This window comes from Acartia tonsa, chromosome 9, assembly GCF_053477335.1.
Source record: "Acartia tonsa isolate MP-2025a chromosome 9, ASM5347733v1, whole genome shotgun sequence".
Taxonomy (NCBI): domain Eukaryota; kingdom Metazoa; phylum Arthropoda; class Copepoda; order Calanoida; family Acartiidae; genus Acartia; species Acartia tonsa.
Genome location: NC_137268.1, coordinates 48,607,441 through 48,630,349, shown reverse-complemented (window position 1 = coordinate 48,630,349; position 22,909 = coordinate 48,607,441). Strand labels below are relative to the sequence as shown.

Here is a 22,909-nt window from a genome sequence, read left to right as displayed (position 1 = left end):
TGCTTGGTGTCGCTTCGGGTTCTAGACCACTCCACGCACCTTGTAATATACTCCGCCGCATCTTATAATTGCGGTGTAAAGCGTCCATTGCACGACCATTGTCTGGAAGTCCTAACTGTGCATTCCCACTACTATTATTATTGATGCCATGCTCGAACCGGAAACCTCACCGAGAAGCCACCTTCACGCTAAAAAAAGCTACCGACAACAAAAATATATTTTAATATAAAAACCAAAAGAATTATTAATAATTTTATTTTTCAATTTAACAGTTTAACAATTTATGCATAGAATTATTTCCATCTGTTTCAGTTATTCATTTTGAAAACATCATCCTAAAAAATATTATTTTTAACGTAACTACTCAATATTTCTTTGTTTTCTTGTGCTCTATAAAGATATGAAGACAAAAATATCAAGGATCTAAGTCAGAGAGGATAGTAAACTGTAGATTACATTAATTTATCTTTTATTGACTTATCCTTTAATATTTCTGTGGAAAAGATATACCTATATGAGTTGCTTCAACCTTAGGCATGGTAGGGGGAGACAGAAAATTGCCTCAAACCATCCCAGGACAATTATAAAGATTCCCTGAAAAATTAAAAGCCTACTTAATATTATTTAGAAGTCAGGACAAAAATTCTTTACAAAAATACAGGATGCTTTAAAGAAGTTGTATCAACTTTTTTGCTTTTTATTTAAGATAGCTAGCCGGTCCTTTCAGTAAGTAGTAGATGTAAAATTTTTCATAGAATTCAGATATGCAATCGGTTTTTTTGTAGACCTCTTATTTTTTAAGTAATTTAAGTTTTAAAAAAAAAAAATTAAGTCGGTTTTAAGGTAATAAAACGCAACAAAATAAAAGAAGAAAATGGCCAGTATGAACAAAAATAGTAAGATCTTTAATTTGACACCTTACTTTTCAAATTCTGTTGAGTAATTATTGAAAAAATCTATTTTTTTAACCTCGGTTTAATAAAAACTTTAGACCTAAATATTTTCTCAAACAGACATAAAAAACATGGGTTCATATATACCTTTAGAATCAGAAAAATATTACGAATCTATTCTAAGCAAAGTTGAAAAAGTTTTATAAAACTATAATAAAAAAAAATAAGTTTATTTTAAGAATCATAATTTTCGGCTTTAAAGGGTTAGCTTGAACCAAACCTGAACAAAACCTAAACAAAAGACAATGCAATGTAGCAGATATTTTTTAAACACAAGAAACAATAATGTATTTTTAACTGCATTGTTTTGAAGTTTATAAACAGACTGATGCATATTTGTTCATAATTTTTCATTCTTTACATGTTCTTTAATATCACTATATTTATTGTAGTATCTATTGTATATATTGTATGAACGTTCTCCTTTTTTTCTGGCAATTCTATAGGTTAATTTTATAGATTAAGCTTCCCGATTCGTCAATTTTTGCGATTTGTGATTGGCTAGTTTAGTAGTTACAATTCTTAAAATAACTTTTTTATTTTTTCTATTTTTTATTAAAATTTTTTTGAACTTTTTCAATTTTGCTTACAATGGATTCATATTATTTTTCTCATTCTAATGGTATATATGAACCCATATTTTTTATGTCTGTATGAGAAAATATTTAGGTTTAATGTTTTGATTAAACCGAGGTTAAAAAAATAGATTTTTTCAACAATTACTCAACAGAATTTTAAAAGTAAGGTGTCAAATTAAAGATCTTACTATTTTTGTTTATACTGGCTATTTTCTTCTTTTATTTTGTTGCGTTTTAGTACCTTAAAACCGACTTAATTATTTTTTTAAAAAACTTAAATTACTTAAAAAAAAGAGGTCTACAAAAAAACCGATTGCATATTTGAATTCTATGAAAAATTTTACATCTAATACTTACTGAAAGGACCGGCTAGCTATCTTAAATAAAAAGCAAAAAAGTTGATACAACTTCTTTACATTTTACATAATTGTAGAGATTCTTCGAAAACAACATTAAGCCTAATCATCCTAAGAAACAATATTTCAAATATAAAGTCAATAGAATAATTGTTGTCTGTATAAATAATTATATAGTTGCTACGCTCTCTAGTTTACAAATGATGATTCTTGTATGATATGTAAAAAAACCTAGATAGTAAAATTAAATATGTATTAACCTTTCCAAACGTTCCATTGCAAGCAGATTTCCATGTATATCTTACATTCATAATGCTTTCAACCTAAGCATAAAAAAATGTTTAGTTTATTTTTACTAGCGGCCTTTATAAGCACTTTTGATGGGCGAGGGAAGTATTTTTTTTGTAAAGGAGAACTGTATCAGTTTAGCGGTTATCGAGATACTTCGGTACAGACAGACACACATACAGACATCATTTTAATTCTATTTACTGATTAAGTAGTGTAGCAAGATCTTAACGTGCAGAACAAACTACTTTTTATGAAATTTTTGATGAAATTGTACAAAACACTTTTATGAAACAATTGTTTTCTTGAAATTATTTTTTAAACTTTACCTGCTTTTCAAAAACCATATATTTAACATTTTATCTTCAAAACATATTGACTGGCATTTTATTTTTTCTTATCTTTTGATTTGTGTTTTTGTGTGTTGTTTTTATAAGTATGTGTTATTTTATCATATACATATATTTTTCATCTACAGAAAAAGTCTTAAAACAACTTTACCAATTGTCAAAAATGAACTCATTTTTGATTCATGGAAAAAGTTGATACAAAAGTTTTTGAAAGGAATTTATGGTGTATTATTTTTTCTTTATTTGTATTGGACAGGGAATTTTATATTAATAGAGAATATTCATGGCAAAAAAGACAGAAAATTTATTTTTCACATTGTATTAAAAACAGCTTTTCGTGGATATAAAAAATACAATTATGACAATAAAACTGTTTTTTAGCCCCGAGATGCCGATTGTATATTTTTACATTCTTAGAAAACTGGATATAATACAATGCAAGACATAATTTTTTAGTATGGATGAAAACCGGTTCTATTAATCGGTTTTGAATGAATATGACAAACTTATTTGTCTTTTACTGTCCTTTCCTTCCCTGATTTTACTTTGAATTAAAATCTTACTTGTAGGTGCAACAGTGGTGGCTGGAGGTGCAACAGTAGTGGCTGGAGGTGCTACAGTAGTGGCTGGAGGTGCTACAGTAGTGGCTGGAGTGGTTGTTACTGGACCTTCAGATAAAGGATAAATCAATAATCAGATGAATATTTTAAAAAAATAATCAATCAATCATTTGATAAATCATGCACATAAAAATTACTTTCTTTAACCCTTAACAGTCGGGCCCCTTGCCGCACCTTAATCAGTCGGGGGGGGGGGGGCGTTCAACGCCCCCCCTTATTATCTTAGTTCCTATTAGAGCTAGAGGGCTAAAAATTTTTGTGCAAGTCCCCTGTGTTATGATGAATTTCCGACCTTTTATAAGTCTAAGTCAATTTTCGCCTCCTTCACCCTTTTATTTAACAACCTTTGTTTTTAGGTCCTTTTTTACTTAAAAATTTCAAACGGCTGTAATTTTTTTATTTTTAAAGCTAGAAGATCAATTTTTTTTCGGAAAATGTTTATTTTTATGTAAATTTTATATTTAAAATATCAAATATAAATTCCAGCGGCCGCAGCTGTACTTGGCAGCTGCCAGCCGCCGCAGTCGGCGGTCGGCGGAAAAACGGCGGCGGATCTTTATGAAATTTTAATACATTATCTAGACATATAAGAAAAGCTTAAGTTTAAAATTTGAAGTCTCTAAGTCAAAAATTGCGGCCACAGGAGCCTTTTAAAGATTTCTGGAGACCTGGAGGATCAGGACCTGCAGGATCATACCTGGAACCTGAAATTTTCTTGAACACCTGTATTTAAGATGAGGATGTACTACTTAAGGATATTTTAGTAATTTGGTAAGATAAAATGCTTTGTTTAAGTCAAAAAAAATATTTTTGTTCTTTACCTGGATGACCTTGCCAGGTTTGCTGGCATCCTGTGCCCGCCAGGATGGAGATTTTCAAAAAATTCCAACTCTCAGTTATGTGTCATACCCATACTTAAAAAGTCAAGCAGTTTGGGCTCTTTATCTTTCACACACAGAAAATGAGATAGAAAAAACCGGATGGGGGGGCGTTCAACACCCCCCCACCCCCGACCGTTAAGGGTTAATCAACAAATCAATCATTTGATAAATCATGCACATAAAAATTACTTTCTTTAATCAACAAATCAATTTTTTAATTAATTATCAAATAAATGAATGATTTATTTGTTTGGTAAAATCATTATATTAACAATAAATTTATCAAACATTCATCCATTAATGTTTTGATAAATCATTTGATAAATTTAACCCTTAACAGTCGGCCCCTTGCCGCACCTTATTCGGTCGTTCAACGCCCCCGCCCCCCCCCTTTTATCAAACAATTAATATAACAGTATTATTGTACCTGATCCTGCAGTACATTTGATGGTACATGTGAAAGAAGGACCATTTAGTGTATTGTCTGAAAATTAAAAAGGATTTGTCAGGTAAGAAAGGTATATAATGGAAAACAATTCATTTATATTTTAAGTTCATACCCAAAACAATATTTACCTGAAATAAAGTTAAGTCCAAAAGCACCTCCTGTCACTTTGTAATTCTTTGGTGGAACTTTCTTACAAAATCTACATAAAAATATTAAACTAATACTATACAACAATAAAAAATATTTACAAATTTTCTAATTTGTAAGAAGCACAAACTTAAAACCTTCTAAAAAGGGATTTTTAGTGCATGTTCCCTTTGAAATAACCGTATGTTTGGTTTTATGACAATCCTCTTAAGACTAAACCAAGATGGACTTTTCATGATATTGTGAGAAAGTTTTGTTTGAATTGTTTAAACAAAATTTGGTACAAGTAAAATTGCCTTTGTTGCCTATTACCTCTAAAATAAACTTATGCTCTTACATTTTGACAGTCACAGAGAATATGACCAGTAAATGTACAATTGTTTTATGCTTTTTACTTTTAAATTAATAATGATGAACAAATCAAATTGTATTTTTTTGTGCCTATTCACCTTAAATACTCCAGAGCTCTTGAAAGTCAAGGCTGATAAATTGAGTCTTGTGACTATTCCCTTAATGGAAGCCTGCAAGAAATACCACGCGTTAACTGCTGAAAGACTGCCACAAGTAGACCAACTACCCCAAATTTGAAGCCTTCAGCTTCTATAACAAAAAAGTTCTAGGCATTTTAAAATGACATTTTATGTACAATGAAAATTTTGAAAGAATTGCAATGCTCATGTTGAAAACTTTGAAATTAAACTACGTGGCCTAGAAACAAAATTATAAGCTTATTTTTGTCATAAATTTAGGTTTCCAGTAACTAATTATATTTTTACAATAAAAATACCCATTTTTGTAGTCAAAATCATTAAAAAAAATTAAGTTTTACTTGCGTTGTACCGAATGTACTGTAACCAATCAGAAGGTTGAATCAGCTTAACAACCAATCACAGCTAAGGTTGTATTAGTTTACCCCTTTGTTTCCGCTGTGACTTTCGTTTAAAAATGCAATTTAAATCGATTTTTTTTCATAGATTTTGACTATGAAATGTGGTGTTTTTATTGTATAAATATAATCGGTTACATGCAATCTAAGTTTCGGACAAAGATAAGGTTATAATTTTGTGTCTAGGCGACGTAATTTAATATTGTTTTTTCTTTTATGAGCATTGGAAATCTTTCAAAAATTCCATTGTACATAAAATGCTATTTTGAAATGCCTAGAACTTTTTTGTTATTGAAGCTTAAGGCTTTAAATTTGGGGTATTGGGTCTTCTTGTGGCAGTCTTTCAGCAGTTAAAGCGTGTTATTTCTTGCAGGCTTCCTTTAATAAAAAACTTATGCTTTTATACAGCATAAAAACTAAGTATTTGATTTAAAGTGAGGCACTCATTCCCTTTAAAATAAACTTACGCTTTTTCATTTTGTGAATCAAAGATGTATAGAATGTCCCCTGTAGTACAGGCTGTGTTTGACTTCAGATTAAAGTTGGTGCAGGTGATCTCAGCCTCAGAACAGGTTACCATCTAAATATAAAATCCGTTGCATTAGTGTATATTTGTGTGGGTGGATTTTGGACATTTTTATTTGAGATCAAAGCGGGAACTTGAATATGATTTTTATATGTAAAATACATCTCTTATTAATATCTAAATAACATCTAAATAATAAATCCGCAGCATTAGCATATATAAGTTTGAATCGATATTGGATAATATTTATTTGAGACTAAAGTGGGAATTTGCACATGACTTTTAATTTTAATAATACACTGCACTGCTGGCGTTAGTCTCAAATAAAGAGGTCCAAAACCAACCATATATGATAGTGTGTCTGCGTGTTGTTGTCAAGGAGGTGTCAGGTTCGAGTCTTGACCACACCAAATAACACTGCTGTTATGTCTAACACGTGTCAATGATGGTTAAGGTATGTAATCAATGGGTTGGTTGTCTGTTGGATGTGTTTAACCTAATATTCTATAGAGCAGTGCATCCCATTACAAGTGAATAATGCTTGAACTTCTCAAGATGATCACTTGATATTGTAGTAGAATGCCACCCAGTGAGTAAATTATATAGGTAATCTTAATAAAGTAGTTCATAGTGTATCTATCTGTCTGTTTGTTACACCTATAACTCTATACTAATACTTTTGTTTCATTGAGTTACAGGGTTACCAAAGTGAATTATAGAGCAGCTGCAACACCATAGTTGATACTTACATTATAAAATCCAAGGCAATCCATTCTGTGGTAGTACTTGCTGCCACTAGAAGACCTGTACGTGAATGTATCCCCATCGTTTAGATCAACTTGTTTGGTTGTAAATCCTTTCCCGCATATAACATCTAAAATAAGATTTTTTTTATATTTAACCTTAAAGTGAATTGTCAAACACAGAAACCTTTCCTTAATTATAAATAAATTTTAAAAAGGCAGTGGAAAGGGGTATTTTTTATTTTGATTAGTAAGGTTATGTCAGGTTATATCAGATTCTAGATTTTCCCACAGGATTAGAGCCATGTAGGTTTTAACCCCCCCTCACAGGGATAGGGCCAGCAATTCATTAAGATCTACAGACACTTTGAGGTTAACAAACAATCAAAATTAAGATTCAAATTATTACCATTACCAATTCAAAGTTACCATTAGACTTACTAAATGATTGATTTTTTTATGTTTAATGCCAATGAGATAACAAACCATACCCTGTAAAGGCTGGATTCTCCTTCGATTTTTAAGTGATTATCCAGAGAATCCAGAGCATCATCCGCATTCAATTCTAACACCCAAGAGTATTATGTTAAGTAACTGAAAAACAACCCTTTGTTACACGACCTTTATTTGAGAAGTCATAACTGTGCGTGGTGATAAGTGGCGCCTGTTTATTGACCAAGGCATTTCCCCCTACTCTAACTATTTATGTCGTGCACCTGGCATATCATTTTGAACATTTTTAGTTATGACGAGAGACAATCTTATCACTTCCCCGACGATGAGCAATTGCACTACCTACATGCACTACGGATGCCACGGTCGCGGGTAATAAATGAGGTAAAAAAACTAGAATACTTACTTGAAGAGTGCCCAATATGAAACAAGGCACCAAGCACAACAATAAAGGATAATATTCCTCTCATCCTAAAATATAAACATTTTCAGTATGGCTCAGAATCAGATTAGTTTCTGCAGGATTAAAACCGGCTCTAAGCCATACTGAAAAAATTATGTACTGCAATGTATTTGAGAGACTGTTTCCCTGTTTTGTTGACCCAGAAGCTTTGGCCTCTCGGAATTATAACTTTATGTGGTTTATAAGTTTGATAATAACCCAATAGGACATAAACATTTCAATTAAAAATTACACAAAAGCTTAGAGAAATCAATTTTCGTCAGCTAGCTAAAGGGTTCTTGCTTTTTAGGGGAGGTAGTTGTCTGAAATATACGTCTAATAGCGGCTACGCCCTTCGAGGCCTCTAGCGGCAGTGAAAGCCTCAAACTGCAAATTTTTTATGCAAGTGGGAGTCTCTAAGGGCTTTAAAATAATTTCTTTTGAAAATATATATGTATAAAATATATTATATTATATTATATATTATAAAATATATATTAACCTTCCCATGACTTATTAGAAGCTACATTGTAAAGAAGAACCATATTAGTCCAGTGGTTAGGGAAATCTTTTAGTACAGACAAACACAGATCCCGTTACTTTTATACTATATGGATTCTTAGATATTAAAATTATGAACTAAAGATAAAAAAAAAAGTTTATTTGAAATAATACCTAAGATTTATAGAACAAGAATTGCGTGTTACAAATATCTATAAAATTACCTCTCTCTCACCTTCAACGTAGATCCAACGAGATTGACTTATTTTACTATCAAATATCCCCACTTTTAAATACATTTGAATTAATAGAAAAGGTGTTTATATTGTTAATAGATTTAGTAGATCTAGATGGTCAAACTGGCCCCTTAATATGCCAAACTAAAAAGGAAATTATATTTTGTATATATGATTCATTACGATTATACAAGCGACGAAATTTCTTGACTATATAAATTCTCGAAAGCTATTTTTAAAAGCGAAGCTTTTCTATAATTAGAGTCGGTCCGTCCGTAACGGATAGCTTTTTTTGTTAATTTAGGTATGTTAGAATTGTCCTATCAATTTTGTGGTGATTCTTCTAGTAGTTAAGAACGATCTAAAAAGCGTAGCAACTCTATAATCATCATCAAAATGTCCGTACGTCCATTTTAAACATTTTTTACTTTTTTAACAACAAATTTCTATGTGATATAATTATCCGATTAATCTGATTTTTAGTATACTGATTCCTGGGAAATATTACAAGCGAAGCAACTCTTTAATTAAGTCCTAATAATGTAAGTATATCCATAAACATTATCCTGTATTAGAGCAGTTTTTTAACAAATTTGCTCAAATTTCTTTTATAATTTATATTCTGATAATTCAGTAGTGACACTATACAAGTGTTAATGTCTATTTGTCCTACCGTTTTAGCGCTTCGCTTTTCTGGATGTAAACATCCTTGTTATCTTAAGACTTTTGCATATGTTTTGTCTTCACATCAACGAGGGAAGAGAATTTACACGAGATAATTTACCCAAGACAGGCTGGATATAGGCCCTTTTGTGGCATCAAAATGGCTTTTGTTAGGTCAGATGATTTCCCCGCAGGGTTAGAGCTCCCGCAGGGTCTAGAAATTTAATAGGAGAAAAGCTACTGTGAAAATATGAAAGAAATGTGACTATTTATAGCTGACTCATTATGCAAACGAAATGAAAAAAAATAACTGCCCAAAATATGTACACTTTTTACCCAAAATCTGGCCGGATTGTTCCTATTGGCGGATTTAGAGAGTATGTTTCTAGGTTATATCTATTATTTTGTTCAATATCGAAAGGTACAAATTATTATGTTTTATTAGAGTTAGAATCGCAATGCAGGCTCTAAAGCATTTTATTTGCACAGACAGATATTATTTTAAAGAGAATACTGGATATAGAATATACGTGGATATTGTGACAGGGGAAAAGTTTTCGCCAATTTAGGTCACTAACATGAAAGTCATTTATTGGTCAGTTTAATTATCCAGAAGGTGGGGAGAGGATGGGGTAGAGGGAGTGGACAGGGGTATTGTTACTTTAGCCTTTTTTAGATAACTTGAAAGTCTGGTGTCAGATCCAAGTATTAATATATATATCTAATACAAGGATGCCAACATCCATAAAAATAAAACTCTAAAATTAGATGGCTGAACAAACGTCAACACTTTTATGAGTGTCAGAGCTTAAAATGCAGGATATTAACCCTTAACGGTCGGGGGGGGGGGGGGCGTTGAACGCCCCCCCATCCGGTTTTTTCTATCTCATTTTCTGTGTGTGAAAGATAAAGAGCCCAAACTGCTTGACTTTTTAAGTATGGGTATGACACATAACTGAGAGTTGGAATTTTTTGAATATCTCCATCCTGGCGGGCACAGGATGCCAGCAAACCTGGCAGGGTCATCCAGGTAAAGAGCAAAAATATTTTTTTGACTAAAACAAAGCATTTTATCATACCAAAATACTAAAAAATCCTCTAGTAGTACATCCTAATATGAAATACAGGTGTTCAAGTCACTTTCAGGTTCCAGGTATGATCCTGCAGGTCCTGATCCTCCAGGTCTCCAGAAATCTTTAAAAGGCTCCTGTGGCCGCAATTTTTGACTTAGAGACTTCAAATTTTAAACTTAAGCTTATCTGACATGTCTACATAACGTATTAAAATTTCATGAAGATCCGCCGCCGTTTTCCCGCCGACCGCCGACTGCGGCGGCTGGCAGCTGCCAAGTACAGCTGCGGCCGCTGAAATTTATATTTTGATATTTCAAATGTAAAATTTACATAAAGTTAAACATTTTCTGGAAAAAAATTTTTCTTCTAGCTTCAAAAATAAGAAAATTACAGCCGTTTGAAATTTTTAGGTAAAAAAAGACCTAAAAACAAAGGTTGTTAAATAAAAGGGTGAAGGAAGCGATAATTGACTTAGACTTATAAAAGGTCGGAAATTCATTATCAAACAAGGGACTTGCACAAAAAAATTTAGCCCTCTAGCTATAATAGGAACTGAGATAATAAGGGGGGGCGTTGAACGACCCCCCCCCCCCCCCCCCCCCGACCGATTAAGGTGCGGCTAGGGGCCCGACTGTAAAGGGTTAATGTATTAATTCTAAACACAAATGGGGTTTAGTCCCTTTCGTGACAAAACCTCTTAGGGGGCGATTCGTCGTTTTTTATATTAGCTTTTTATAAGTTAGGTTAGGTGATTGCCCCGCAGTGCTAAAAATAGGTGAAAAGCTACTGTGAAAATACGAAGAATCGCCCCTTAAGAGACGTTGCCACGAAAGGGACTATACCCAAAAAAATGTGCATAAATTTGTTGTAAAATTGCTTAATACAAGATACATTTTCAGGATATGCTTGCTTTTTTAGAATTTTATGATAAGGATGCTTTGCTTTCAACATTAAACCTTTAGTATTCTTTAAAAAAATAAAAATAAAGAAACTATATCCAACTTAAAATTGATTTATTTGTTGTAACTCGCATATGATATTGAATTCATAAACTAAATGTGATGAACTGAAATTTAATGGCCGAATGTGTACACAGTTTCCTCGGTGTTTGCTCATCCTATCTCAATATTTTCTACTAGCTATAAAAGCTTCAAACTTCAAAAAAAATCAAAATTTGAAAAATTAAAATTTTGAATGTGGAATGTATAAATCGTTTATACATTCAAAATTAGATTTTTTTTGAAAGTTTGAATATTTTTTAGCTAGAAGTAAATATTAAGATAGGATAAGTAAAACCGAGGAAACTGCGTACACAATCGGCAATTAAATTTCAGTTCATCCTAAATGTGTCATATTTATGCCAGGGAGAGTGAAGACAATAGTTTTGTTAAACTGATCTACATTCCTTTTATCCCCTAAATAACCTACAGCCAGAACATAGACGTCCAATTACCCCCCCCCCAAAAAAACGATTTTGGGGGTGCCGTAGGCACCCCCAAAATTTTTTTCATTTTACCCCTCCCAATTTAAAATTTACCCCTACCCTAGGGGTGCCGTAGGCACCCCCAACCATTTAGGAGGTGGTATTTACCCCCCCAAACAATTTTGAGGGGGTAAATACCACCCCCAAAATAAAAAATCTCTAATAAAAAATATTTTGCGCGCTTCGCGCGCATTTTTAATAGTAAATATTTAATAAAATTTAAATTACCCCCCCAAAAAATTTTACCCCGGAGGTAAATTTTGGGGGGGGGGGGTAAACTAAATTTACCCCCCCCAACAGACTTCAGGGGGGGTAATTACCCCCCCAATCAAATTTTACCCCCGGGGTAAAAATTTTGGGGGGGGTAAAAAAAAATTTCCAAATACGAATTACCCCCCCCCCCTTAAAATTTTTTACCCTCCTCCCCCAAAAAAAACCTTGGACGTCTATGAGCCAGAAATCTAAAGAGATAATATAATGATGATAAACAAAATTACCCCTCTAGATTACTACAAGTGGTTAAACGTTTGGATACTCAACTAAATAAACCCACCATTCAAAATAAGAGTCCCCGGGGTTGTTAAGCCAACGAATAAGAAAACGATATTTAAAGCCTTTGAGGACTAGTGTAATAAACATCCCAATGTCCCCTCCCGCCCTTCCTTCCTTCATTTTCTTCCTATCCCGTTATTCTTGCATACAATTGAAAACAATTAAACGGCCATTGTATTATTAAATGGACGTATTCTTCTATTGTCATATATGCATAGAAATCTATAAAAATGTTTTTAATACCAGAGAACGACAACCCCTGACGTAACGACCTCCTGAAATTTATAACAAACGGCTGTAATTAACTGAGGATACGGAAATTCGTATCTTTTTCATTTTGCATAATATTTTGTTAAAATACGCAGCCGCTAAAAAAATTTCGAACGCTTACGCCTTCAATTGAATGAATCGATATACAATTGCTTGGATGTTGCACCAGATTTTAATGTACTCTTATAATGCAAGTTGGCTAAAATAACATTACACCCTTATTTACCCCATTATTTGATGACCGAAATGACCAATAAAAAACGGTCATAATAGCAACCTAAATTGAGGACTAAACTTTTCCCTGTCCTTATATCCACGTTTTCTATATCCATTATTGAATGTAACATAATGATTGAGGAAATAAAGTACTATTTAACATCCAGAAAAATCTGGTCAATACAATTTGTTTTTATAATTGTTTGTTCTACATCATTTCAATTAATAAAATACTTTTAATATCAGGAATTGGTTTAAATCAACAATTGTTAAAACTATTTCTGCTTTTAAAATCAAAAAAGAAAAAATTGGGAACTATCTAGCTAAGTAATCAAATCTTTAAAACCATTAATAAAAAATAAGCTACTTAATTTTAGCTAATTTTAAAAATCATCTACTTTATCAAACTAAAGTAAATTTTTTTTAATTTTTGATACTTTCTGACTTTTTTTCATATCGCATTAGAAAAAAAATATCCCTTTCTGCCAACTTTTTGCCTAAATTTAAAATGATTTACTACCTTAGACGTCAAAGTTTTTTTTTATTTTGGATCTTAATAAAAAAATCTTAATAGGGGGATTATTTAAATTTTTTTAGGAGGGGGATAAAGTTTCATATTTTGGGTGTAAAATGTCTACAACTTACCTGATATTTTAAAACTAAGGGCGCTTCAAAATTTAATAAAAAATAAAATAATTATATAATTATAATTACAATGTCCCCTCCCCTCATTGGTTAAATCTACAATCTACATTAACTTTACAATATTAAACAAAAATTAAAAAAAATTTAGTTTACTTTTAAAACATAAGAGTGAGAAGTATTTTTTTCAGTTTGGCTTCAAAACCGATTAATATCAGCTGAATTAGAACCGGTCCTCACCCATACTGAAAAATAATGTATAAAATTGTATTACAGACAATTTTCTACGGGCTAACAAAACTGGTTTTTATATTTTATAATTTTGATGTCTGCAAAAATCTGTCTATTATACGATGCGATAGAATAGATCCTTTATTATCTAGTATTAACTAGATTACCTACATTATTAATTTCAAAATTTTCTCATTTTAAAGAACAACTGTTATCATTCAATTATTGAAATCAAAGCTTTTCTATAGTTTGATGACGACCTCTCAGGATTTAGTGTCGATTCGGGGTCAAGCCATCTCAATGCACCTTAAAACATGCGTCTTGGGACTTTAATTAAATTATGATGGGTTTATTCATTTAGTTTAGTATCCAAACGTTTTAACCAATTAATGTAATCTACAGAAGGGGTAATTTTTTGTATCATCATTGGAAAGGGACATAATTTATCGTCCAGTGTTTTGTAATTGCGGTGTAAACCCTTTGATTGCACAAACTTTGTCTGAGAGTCCCATGCATAGCAATAAGTTACGCCTGTTTATGAGCCAAGGCATTTCCCCCTACAATTGGTGTTACGCGCCTTAAGTGGCATTATATGTAAGATAGTAACTACCCTATAATTTGAGCCTTAAACATATTATAGGTATTTAAATTTGTAAGCCTCAATTTATAGATGTTTTTATCCTTGTTAATATGAATTAGATACGTAAAAATATTTTTGTTACGTACTATACATTTTAAATAATTTCAGTTTTGCCTCATCTTTCTATTATTAATAAAAAGTTTTGGCGTTATCCTCTTAGAAAATTTTTTTTCAACTTTTTTCAATTTTGTACCCCCCACCCCCCCCCCCTCCCCCCCCCCCCGACTACCGACGAACAACTATTTTAGGTTAGGTTAGGTTTTAGGCTAGGGAGCCGAGCGCTGCGGCTAGGCAGGCAAGGGGGCCGAGCGCTGCGGCTAGGCAGGCAAGGGGGCCGAGCGCTGCGGCTAGGCAGGCTAGGGAGCCGAGCGCTGAGGCCAGAGTTCATAGTTCGCTGTCGGGGGGAGGGGGGGGGGGGGGGGGTGGGGTACTCAAATTTTCAATATTGAAAAAAAAATTTCTAAGAGGATAATACCAAAGTTTTAATATATATAAGTCTTGGAACTAATATATATTCTAAATACATTGCATTGTAAAGAGGACCATCCTTCGTTACAGATAAAAACATCTTGCTACTTTATGTAATAGGATTATTGATTTTAAATAATAGATATAGCTTTACAAACCAACTAATCATTTATTAATAATAACCTAATATTATAAAGATAACTTCTAGACCAATATGGTTCACCTTTACAGTGCAGTGTAGATTCTCATAGGTCCTGGAAAGGTTTATAATCATAATTGTGTGGTAAAGGGACCACCATCTTCTTAAGTACAATACATTGGGGTTGTACAATGTACATCATATCCTTGTAAATCCTTTGACCCTTCTTTCTAGGATAAGGAGGGAGGGAGCCGAGTTGGTATTTTTGTATGCCCAAAACTTAAATAGAGACATCCTAAAATATGGTGCCTTAACCATTTTTGGCAACCCTGTATCTAATTATTTAAAGAAAGTTTCGTTCACCAAAAGGCATCCAGAATGTTATTTACCTTTTCCGTCTGTCAGTCAGTCATGCTACAAAATATAAATATAAAAATATATAAATTCTTGAGAAAGGTTGAATAATTTTTCTCAATATTCTATATTCTAACAATTCATTAAGTGCTATTGTAAACTTCTTGTCTGTATTTCCACTATTAAATTTTTGTGCTCTGCTACTAATGGATGTGTTGTTATCCTTGTTAGATTTGTTGTACTTTGTTGAAACTGTTGGAATTCGATGTATATGCAATTTCATTGTGTATATGTTAACATGACAACATCCATAAATGCGAAGCTCTGAAACGAGAGAACAAACAAACACTTGTAGAGTGTCAGAGCTGAATGATCAGAATATAAATGAATAATTTTAAAACAAACTTTTAAGTAAATATGTTGAAAAACAGTTTAAATAAAGGATAATGTTTAAGGACATACTTACACTTTTATGACTTGATTATATGAATGCTTAGCTTATAACATTGTACCTTGTTGTCCTAGGAATCATTATTTTAAAAATCAAATCAATCAAAAAATTATATCACAGAAAATTTGCCTGTAAAAAAGTTTAAAATTAACATGTTTAAATGAACGTACAGACATTCTGGTAGTGATTTTAGAGTTGCTACGCTTTCTAAATTGTACCTAACTACTACTGGAATTATCCTGCAAAGTTTGAAATTGATGGGACTTACAAGAATAAATTTATGAAAAGAGCTAACTGTTACAAACAGACTGACAGACAGACCGACTGACATACGGACGGACCGACTCTAATTATAGATAAGCTCCGCTTTTAAAAACTGTTGTCATGACTGACATAATATGAATATTGGACATGCTATTTTATTGTCGATCAAATATATTGTTGGAATATTTTGGACAATGCTAGTGACAATTTGTACCAACCTATCAAGATCTAATGAAGTCTCCAAAGTTTTGAGCCAACGAATTGAAGATCGTGTTTAAAAAACTTGAATGTCTCTTATCAAAATGGTTATGTTGATGAGCTATACTTTTGTAAATGATAAAACATCAATCTTTAGTGAAGCACCAAAAATCAGGATTGAATAATGTACAAATTAAATTAAAGAGTAAATGATTAATAAGTTTCAAAAAAGAGTGAAAGAAAAAGAAAAGAAAGGATATAAGTAAAGTATTATGAGAATGAATGAAAAAAAATATTTATTTGTTTTTTTTGTTGCATGAACTAACTACTGTAAAGTAGGTTACACTGGGTGCTCTTTGTGTGTAATAAAGCATCAAGCCTAAAATATGACATACAACATTTCTGATAATGATTAAAGAGTTTCTATGTTTTTTAATTGTTCCATTGCTGATACAGGATTCATTATGCCAAGTTTGAAATCAAGTGGACAACTTTAGCAAGCATACAAACGTACATATGGAAAGAACCTAATTATAGAAAATATTCCCTTTAAACAAAACCATGAAATTTGATTTTAGGTATTTATACATGGATTGCACTTAAGTCGAATTATCTAATACATACCAATTAGGCATAATTTCATGTGGTTTCTATGTTTTTTTTTTAATATTTTAATTTTTTTTTTGTTTTAAACCTATTTCTTATTTATTATATATCCTCATATACAAGAAAAGCGCTTTAAGTAATGAAGAAAATGATTAATACCAAGGATGTTGAAGAAGTTAAATTAATGAATTAGGATTATAAAATATTAGATTTTCATAGACAGACCAACATTCTATTACTTAAATATATGAGAGATAATACAAAAACAGTAAATAATGCTGATATTCTATTTGTATTTAACAAATTTCATTAATAATTAAGATTTAATAATCCAAAAATATCTAATTTTAAATATCATCATATGAAGTAAATTTTGATTTCATGGATTAAATAAAAAGATATATTTGGATTTTTCACTTATAAACTAGTTTTTATACCTTACTAACTAATTTCTTAAATTTACAATAATACTGCAGCAACAATATTCACGATAAATAGTGATTTTCCAAAAAGTGTCTAGCGGGCTCAGACACCCTTAACTTATTTTTTTAAAATAGAACTTAACCCTTATTTGAGCTAAAGCAAAACACAACACTCAGAAAAATCTTCCCCTTACTTACAATTTTTTTATTTTTAGATGGGCAGGGGGTTCTGTGCTCAAATAGGAACCAAGAGGGAAACTGATTTAAAATCAATTTAATTTTTTTAATTAAACATTTTAATTAATTATAGCAAAGATTGACTATTTTCAAAATATTTCAAATATAATATAGAAAAATTTAAAATTTAGAATTGTTATCAATTTAATCATTTATATTCACTTTACACTCTTAAAACTACAAGATAATAGTTACAGAATACTTTTTTTTTGAAAGATCTTTCTGTTTACTTTTTGTATATTTTTAATTATAATTTGAAAGTAAAATATTGTGTAAATATTACCCAGGGATGAGGGAGGACAATTTATATTAGTAATTGTCTTACCATCATACAGGAAATTCCATAGAAGAAAGATATTCATTAAACAAAGTATAATTATATTTTTTTATACAAAATAGCCTTGATCAAATAGTTTCTAGTACAAAATAGCCTCTACTGTTAATAATGATCTAGGCCAAAGTGCTCTTCCCAATGGCCTGCCTATCCGCGGGCACTTGGCTCCCTAGCCATATAACCTAACCTAACACATCTATGTATGTATTTGTTATAAAGCTATTTTGTACGAGGCTATTTTGTATGAGGCTATTTTGTACGAGGCTATTTTGTATGGGACTATTTTGTATAGGATCCTTTTTGTATATAACCCTAGTTCCTCCACTAACTAAGTTTACATACAAAATATAATATTCATAAGGGCTACAATTTCAAATTTCAAATATACAAGTAATAATGATTAAATATACATATTAATAAACAAGTCAAGATTGTAAAGGGAGGTACAGATTCCAACACCCTGCTAGTACTTTATTAGCTCAGTCATTAACATTGTAGGATTTATCTATAACTGGTTGGTCAAACTTCAATGATAATGCTAATAATTGTTATTTATAACTAAGCCATTAGATGTGGTAATCATACTTTGTTCAGTGCATACTAACTAATTATAAACAAGAATCAATAACTAATATGGTTTTATTAGCTGTTAATAATAATGTTTATAATTAGTTGCTGCCACAATATCTTAAACGACAAGATAGTGTGTTCTCAAGATAATAAACAAAGTATGAACCACAATTAGTGACTTTACCTTCATTTGATTTCCAACAATCATCAGCATTACCATTTTTATGCCAATTTAAGCAAATCTTGATATCCACACTATCCCCAGGTTTATCTGGTAGTGTGGAATTTGACCAACCAGTTGCATCTGTTCCACAATGATTATTACCTGGAGGTGACTGAGCTAACTTTGTTCCAGCTGGGTGTTGGAACCTATACCATCCTGCTCCCTTCCACCCTGGACTAGTTGTACCATATCTAGTGTTAGTATGATGATCGCAATATCCTTCACTATTAGAAGAAAACTTTTTATATGTTCCAATTCTTCTGTCAGCTTCATCTAATGGCAGGTAGGTGTAACACTCTTGTCTTCCTAAAGGGATAGTTCTACGAAGTGTATTTAAAGAGTTAAGGTACTTAGAGTAGTGAACTTTTATATGTCTTAGTAGAATATATTAGGCATTGGATAGATATGATTATATGTTAAAGAATTTTTAACATTGACCAGACCAAACTTTTTTTATTTGACAATATCTAAAAAAGTTAAAGTGATTTGTCACATAAATTACATGAGAATAGTCTATTTTTCCCAAATATGTATAGCCAAAACACCAATATCAGAGAATATTTTTCCACATATTTCACAAGAGTTATAAAAAAATTGAACAGGGGTTCCCCCTTGGGACAAGTTACTTAAAAATCATAAAAAATAACGTCCGGTTCATAATAGGACAGGTTTTCTATAGAATCTTTTTTTAAAAAATAAAGAAAACCATCCGGTTTACTTACATATTACACATAATCTCACGCGGAAATACCAACTAACCATACAACATATATATATATATATATATATATATATAAAGACCATTCTCATGTAATTTATGTTGCAAATCACTAACTTTTTGAGATATTGTCAAATAAAAAAGTTCGGTCAGGTCAATGTTAAAATTCTTTATTGCAATCATATCTATCCAATGCCTAATAAATTCTACTAAGACATATAAAAAGATCACTAAATAGGTACTATACTAAATATTTTATTGGTCATTCTTCGTTGTTATGTGTATTTTGTTGTATAAAAATTTTGAAGTTCTATTAACTAGTAAATGCTATCTAAAGTTGTATTTATGACAAAAAAGTTTTTGCCATCTATAACATGCAATGAAGTTGAAAATAAAAATGAAAAACTCATTTTTTAAGGGAAATCCCTGGTCAAATCTTTTAATTTTAATCAATAACTTTATATTATGCACTACTACGTTATTTAAAATAGAAAAAACTTACAGTTCACTATTTTTTTTTAAATGCACTTCGTGAAACTATCCCTTTAGAATAATTTTATGTATTCCTTTGTTTTTTTATCCACCATTCATCCTCTTATAAAGTATTAAGCTTTTTTGTCTGTAGTAGATGGGATGGTAAAACCCCCATGACACCTTGGGACACAGCCCCAATGAAAAAAAATGCTACCCTCCCCCCCCCCCTCCCAATTAAAAAAATATCACAAAATAAAACTATTTGGGGCGTTTTGTAATTGTTAAAAATTTGCATTTTAATTGTTGTAAAAACTAATGCAAATATAGGTATTACAAAATATATATACAGTATGCAATAGATAAAATACACACAGAACAACATTGGGCAGGGTGGGAATTCAACCTTTCATTGTTTTACTTTCATTGAATGTCAACAATATGGCCAAGATATCATGATTCATTGAAAGATGTTAATACTTACCTGGTATAATGTCGATACAATTATCTTTATTGTATTCACAAGAGTTAAGATTTGTCACAGAGAAGTCTTTTTCCTCTACCCTCCTAAAATAGAAAATGAAGTTGTTTGATAATTAGATAAGTTATATAAATGTATAAGGGTCAAAGCAAAATTGTAAGTAAATTTGTTGAAAACAACTGCTGGATGCAGGATAATGTTTATGGACATACTTACATTTTTAGGACTTTATTATAGAGTTGCTTCGCTTATTACATTATACTTTGTTGTCCCAGGAATCAATTTACCAAAAAACAGATCAATCAGATGATTAGTTCACATAAAAATTTGTTGTTAAAAAGTAAAAAAATCAACATGTTTAAAATGGATGTACGGACATTTTAGTAATGATTATAGAGTTGCTACTCTTTCTAAATGGTATCTAACTATTAAAGGAATTACCATGCAAAATTTGAAATCGATAGGACAATTCTAACATGCCTAAATTAATGAAAAAAGCTATATGTGACAGACGGACGGACTGACCATAATTATAGAAAAGCTTCGCTTTTAAAAACTGATTTTTAAAATAAAAGGTCTAACCCACAAAAGCTCAAAAACTTTATTTTTTTTTAGATTTTATTAAAGAATTTACATACTTGTAAAGAAAAGTTCCTCCATGTTTTTCAACATCAGATTTTAAGATCATGTAACAATTTTGTTCCTAAGGAAAAGTGGAATAATCAGAATTTCATAATGTCTTATCAAAGATTTTAATTGACATAATAATTGTTTTAACCTCAACTTTTGCCTCAAGACACTGCATTTTTCTATTACATAATTCTTTACACTTACTCTCTATATCAACACTGAATATAAATGATATATCAATAAAGTTAAAGGAAGTCGCTTTAACTGCTGAACGACTGCCACAAGTAGACCCAATACCCCAAATTTGAAGCCTTCAGCTTCTATCACAAAAAAGTTCTAGGCATTTTAAAATGACATTTTATGTATAATGAAAATTTTAAAAGAATCTCAATGCTAATGTTAGAAATTTTGAAATTAAACTATGTGGCCTAGAAACAAAATTATAAGCTTTTTTTGTCATAAATTTAGGTTGCCAGTAACTAATTATATTTTTACAATAATACCCATTTTTATAGTCAAAATCATTAAAAAAAAATAAGTTTAACTTGCATTGCTTGTACCCAGTGTACCGTAGCCAATCAGAAGGCTGAATCAGCTAAGCAACCTCACAGCTGATAAGTAAGACAAATGGTTAACGGACCCAACATGCAAAATCCTCAGAATGAAAAACTCAAGGCATCAAACTTTTAATTTTTATTAACGTTTCGGGCCCCAATTCCCACCTTAATAGATCAGGGGAGGGGGGGCTTAAAGAGCCCCCCCCTCTATCTCGGCTCCTGGTACAGATAAAGACGTAAAATTTTTTTCTGGTGGTTCATGTGTTTTTTTTAGAGAAAATTACTTTTTCTAGTCATAGCGGTCAGACCGCTCCTTAGCCGCTTTTTAGCGGCCAGCCGCTAAATTTTAAAACAGCTGTAGAGCGGCCAATTTTGCAGCTAGGATAACCAAATTTTAGGACGAACTTTTATTTTTCATAAAAAAAAAATTACTTTTTCTGATCATCGCCGAAAAACGGCAAATAACGGAAACCGCCATTTTCGGCGGTTACGGCGGTAAAACGGCGGTTGGCGGTGCAAACTTATATTTTATATCTGTTTATTATTGCTCAAGGATTTACCAAAACAAATTTTAGGTCTCTAGCTGTAATAGAAGTCACGATATTCATGATATATGTCTGTAGTAAAAGCCGGACAAAAATCGGTCATAAAGTCGGTCAGGGAGCGGTCAAACGGTCATAACACCACTTTTCTCAGAAGGTCATTGATATCTAAGTATTCACCAAAAAAATTTTAGGTTTCTACCTTATACACAAAAGTCATAATGTAGAAATTAAGATTTATTTAGAATTTTTTCTAATTTTTTTTGCTACCCAACCGACTTTGACCGGACACCACGACCGACACAGACCAGATATCCTAATAAAATCAACTCTTGCTGACGTATAATTACGAAACTTAAAAAGTCATGAAGTTACAGCTCTCCATCTTACCTACAAAAAAAATGAGATTGAAAAAACTAGAGGGGGGTGGGCTCTCTGAGCCCCACCCCCCCCGATCTGTAAGGGTTAAGATAAAGTTAAAGCTTTCTAGAAATGATATCCTCAAAAAATTTTGTTGCTTGCATAACATTAATGCAAAAAATAAACAAAGGTATTTGTCTGCTATAGAATTCCTTTTTAAGTTTGACAAATTTTAGGATCAGATGGACATTAAGTATATTGTTTAAAAGGCATTACTTTGAATTGTATATCCTTATACTAAAGTAACAGGATGTCTGTGTGTCTGTGTGTCTGTCTGTGTGTACCGAAGGATCTCGCTAACCGCTGAACCGATCGGGTTCTCCTTAACAGGGTAGATTCTCATAGGTCCCAGGAAGGTTTTTAACTATTTTGGGGGAGGGTACCTCCACCCTCCCAAGAGAAATCACAAAAAATGAAATATTCTCGCCGCGTAGCGCTTGGCGCTGCGTAGACACATGAATTTGAATTTAAACAGCTGATCAAACATAGACAAATTTTTTCTCAGATCAGATATCTTAAATAAAAAAAAACATTTAATTGCCCCTAGAGGCCTCTAGGGGCGTAGCCGCTAGTAACATATAAGGTACCTACCCTTTCAGGTCAGTGTAGACAGACAAATCAACTGGTTTAAGAAGGCTGCTAACTG

At 31.8% G+C, this 22,909-nt stretch overlaps 2 protein-coding genes across 2 annotated transcripts in view; one reads left to right on the top strand and one right to left on the bottom strand.

Annotated features, from left to right (window-relative positions):
• Positions 1 to 22,909, top strand: part of LOC145329128 (uncharacterized) — a 532,399-nt gene that overhangs the window by 410,055 nt on the left and 99,435 nt on the right. The window lies entirely within an intron of this gene.
• Positions 3,003 to 7,736, bottom strand: LOC145327600 (uncharacterized). The gene is made up of 6 exons (XM_080171139.1): positions 7,636 to 7,736; positions 6,783 to 6,907; positions 5,975 to 6,087; positions 4,603 to 4,673; positions 4,454 to 4,510; positions 3,003 to 3,193 (listed from the first exon to the last, which is right to left on the bottom strand). The coding sequence occupies exons 1-6, from the start codon at positions 7,697 to 7,699 to the stop codon at positions 3,003 to 3,005; spliced, it is 621 nt and encodes a 206-aa protein (XP_080027265.1). The 5' UTR covers positions 7,700 to 7,736.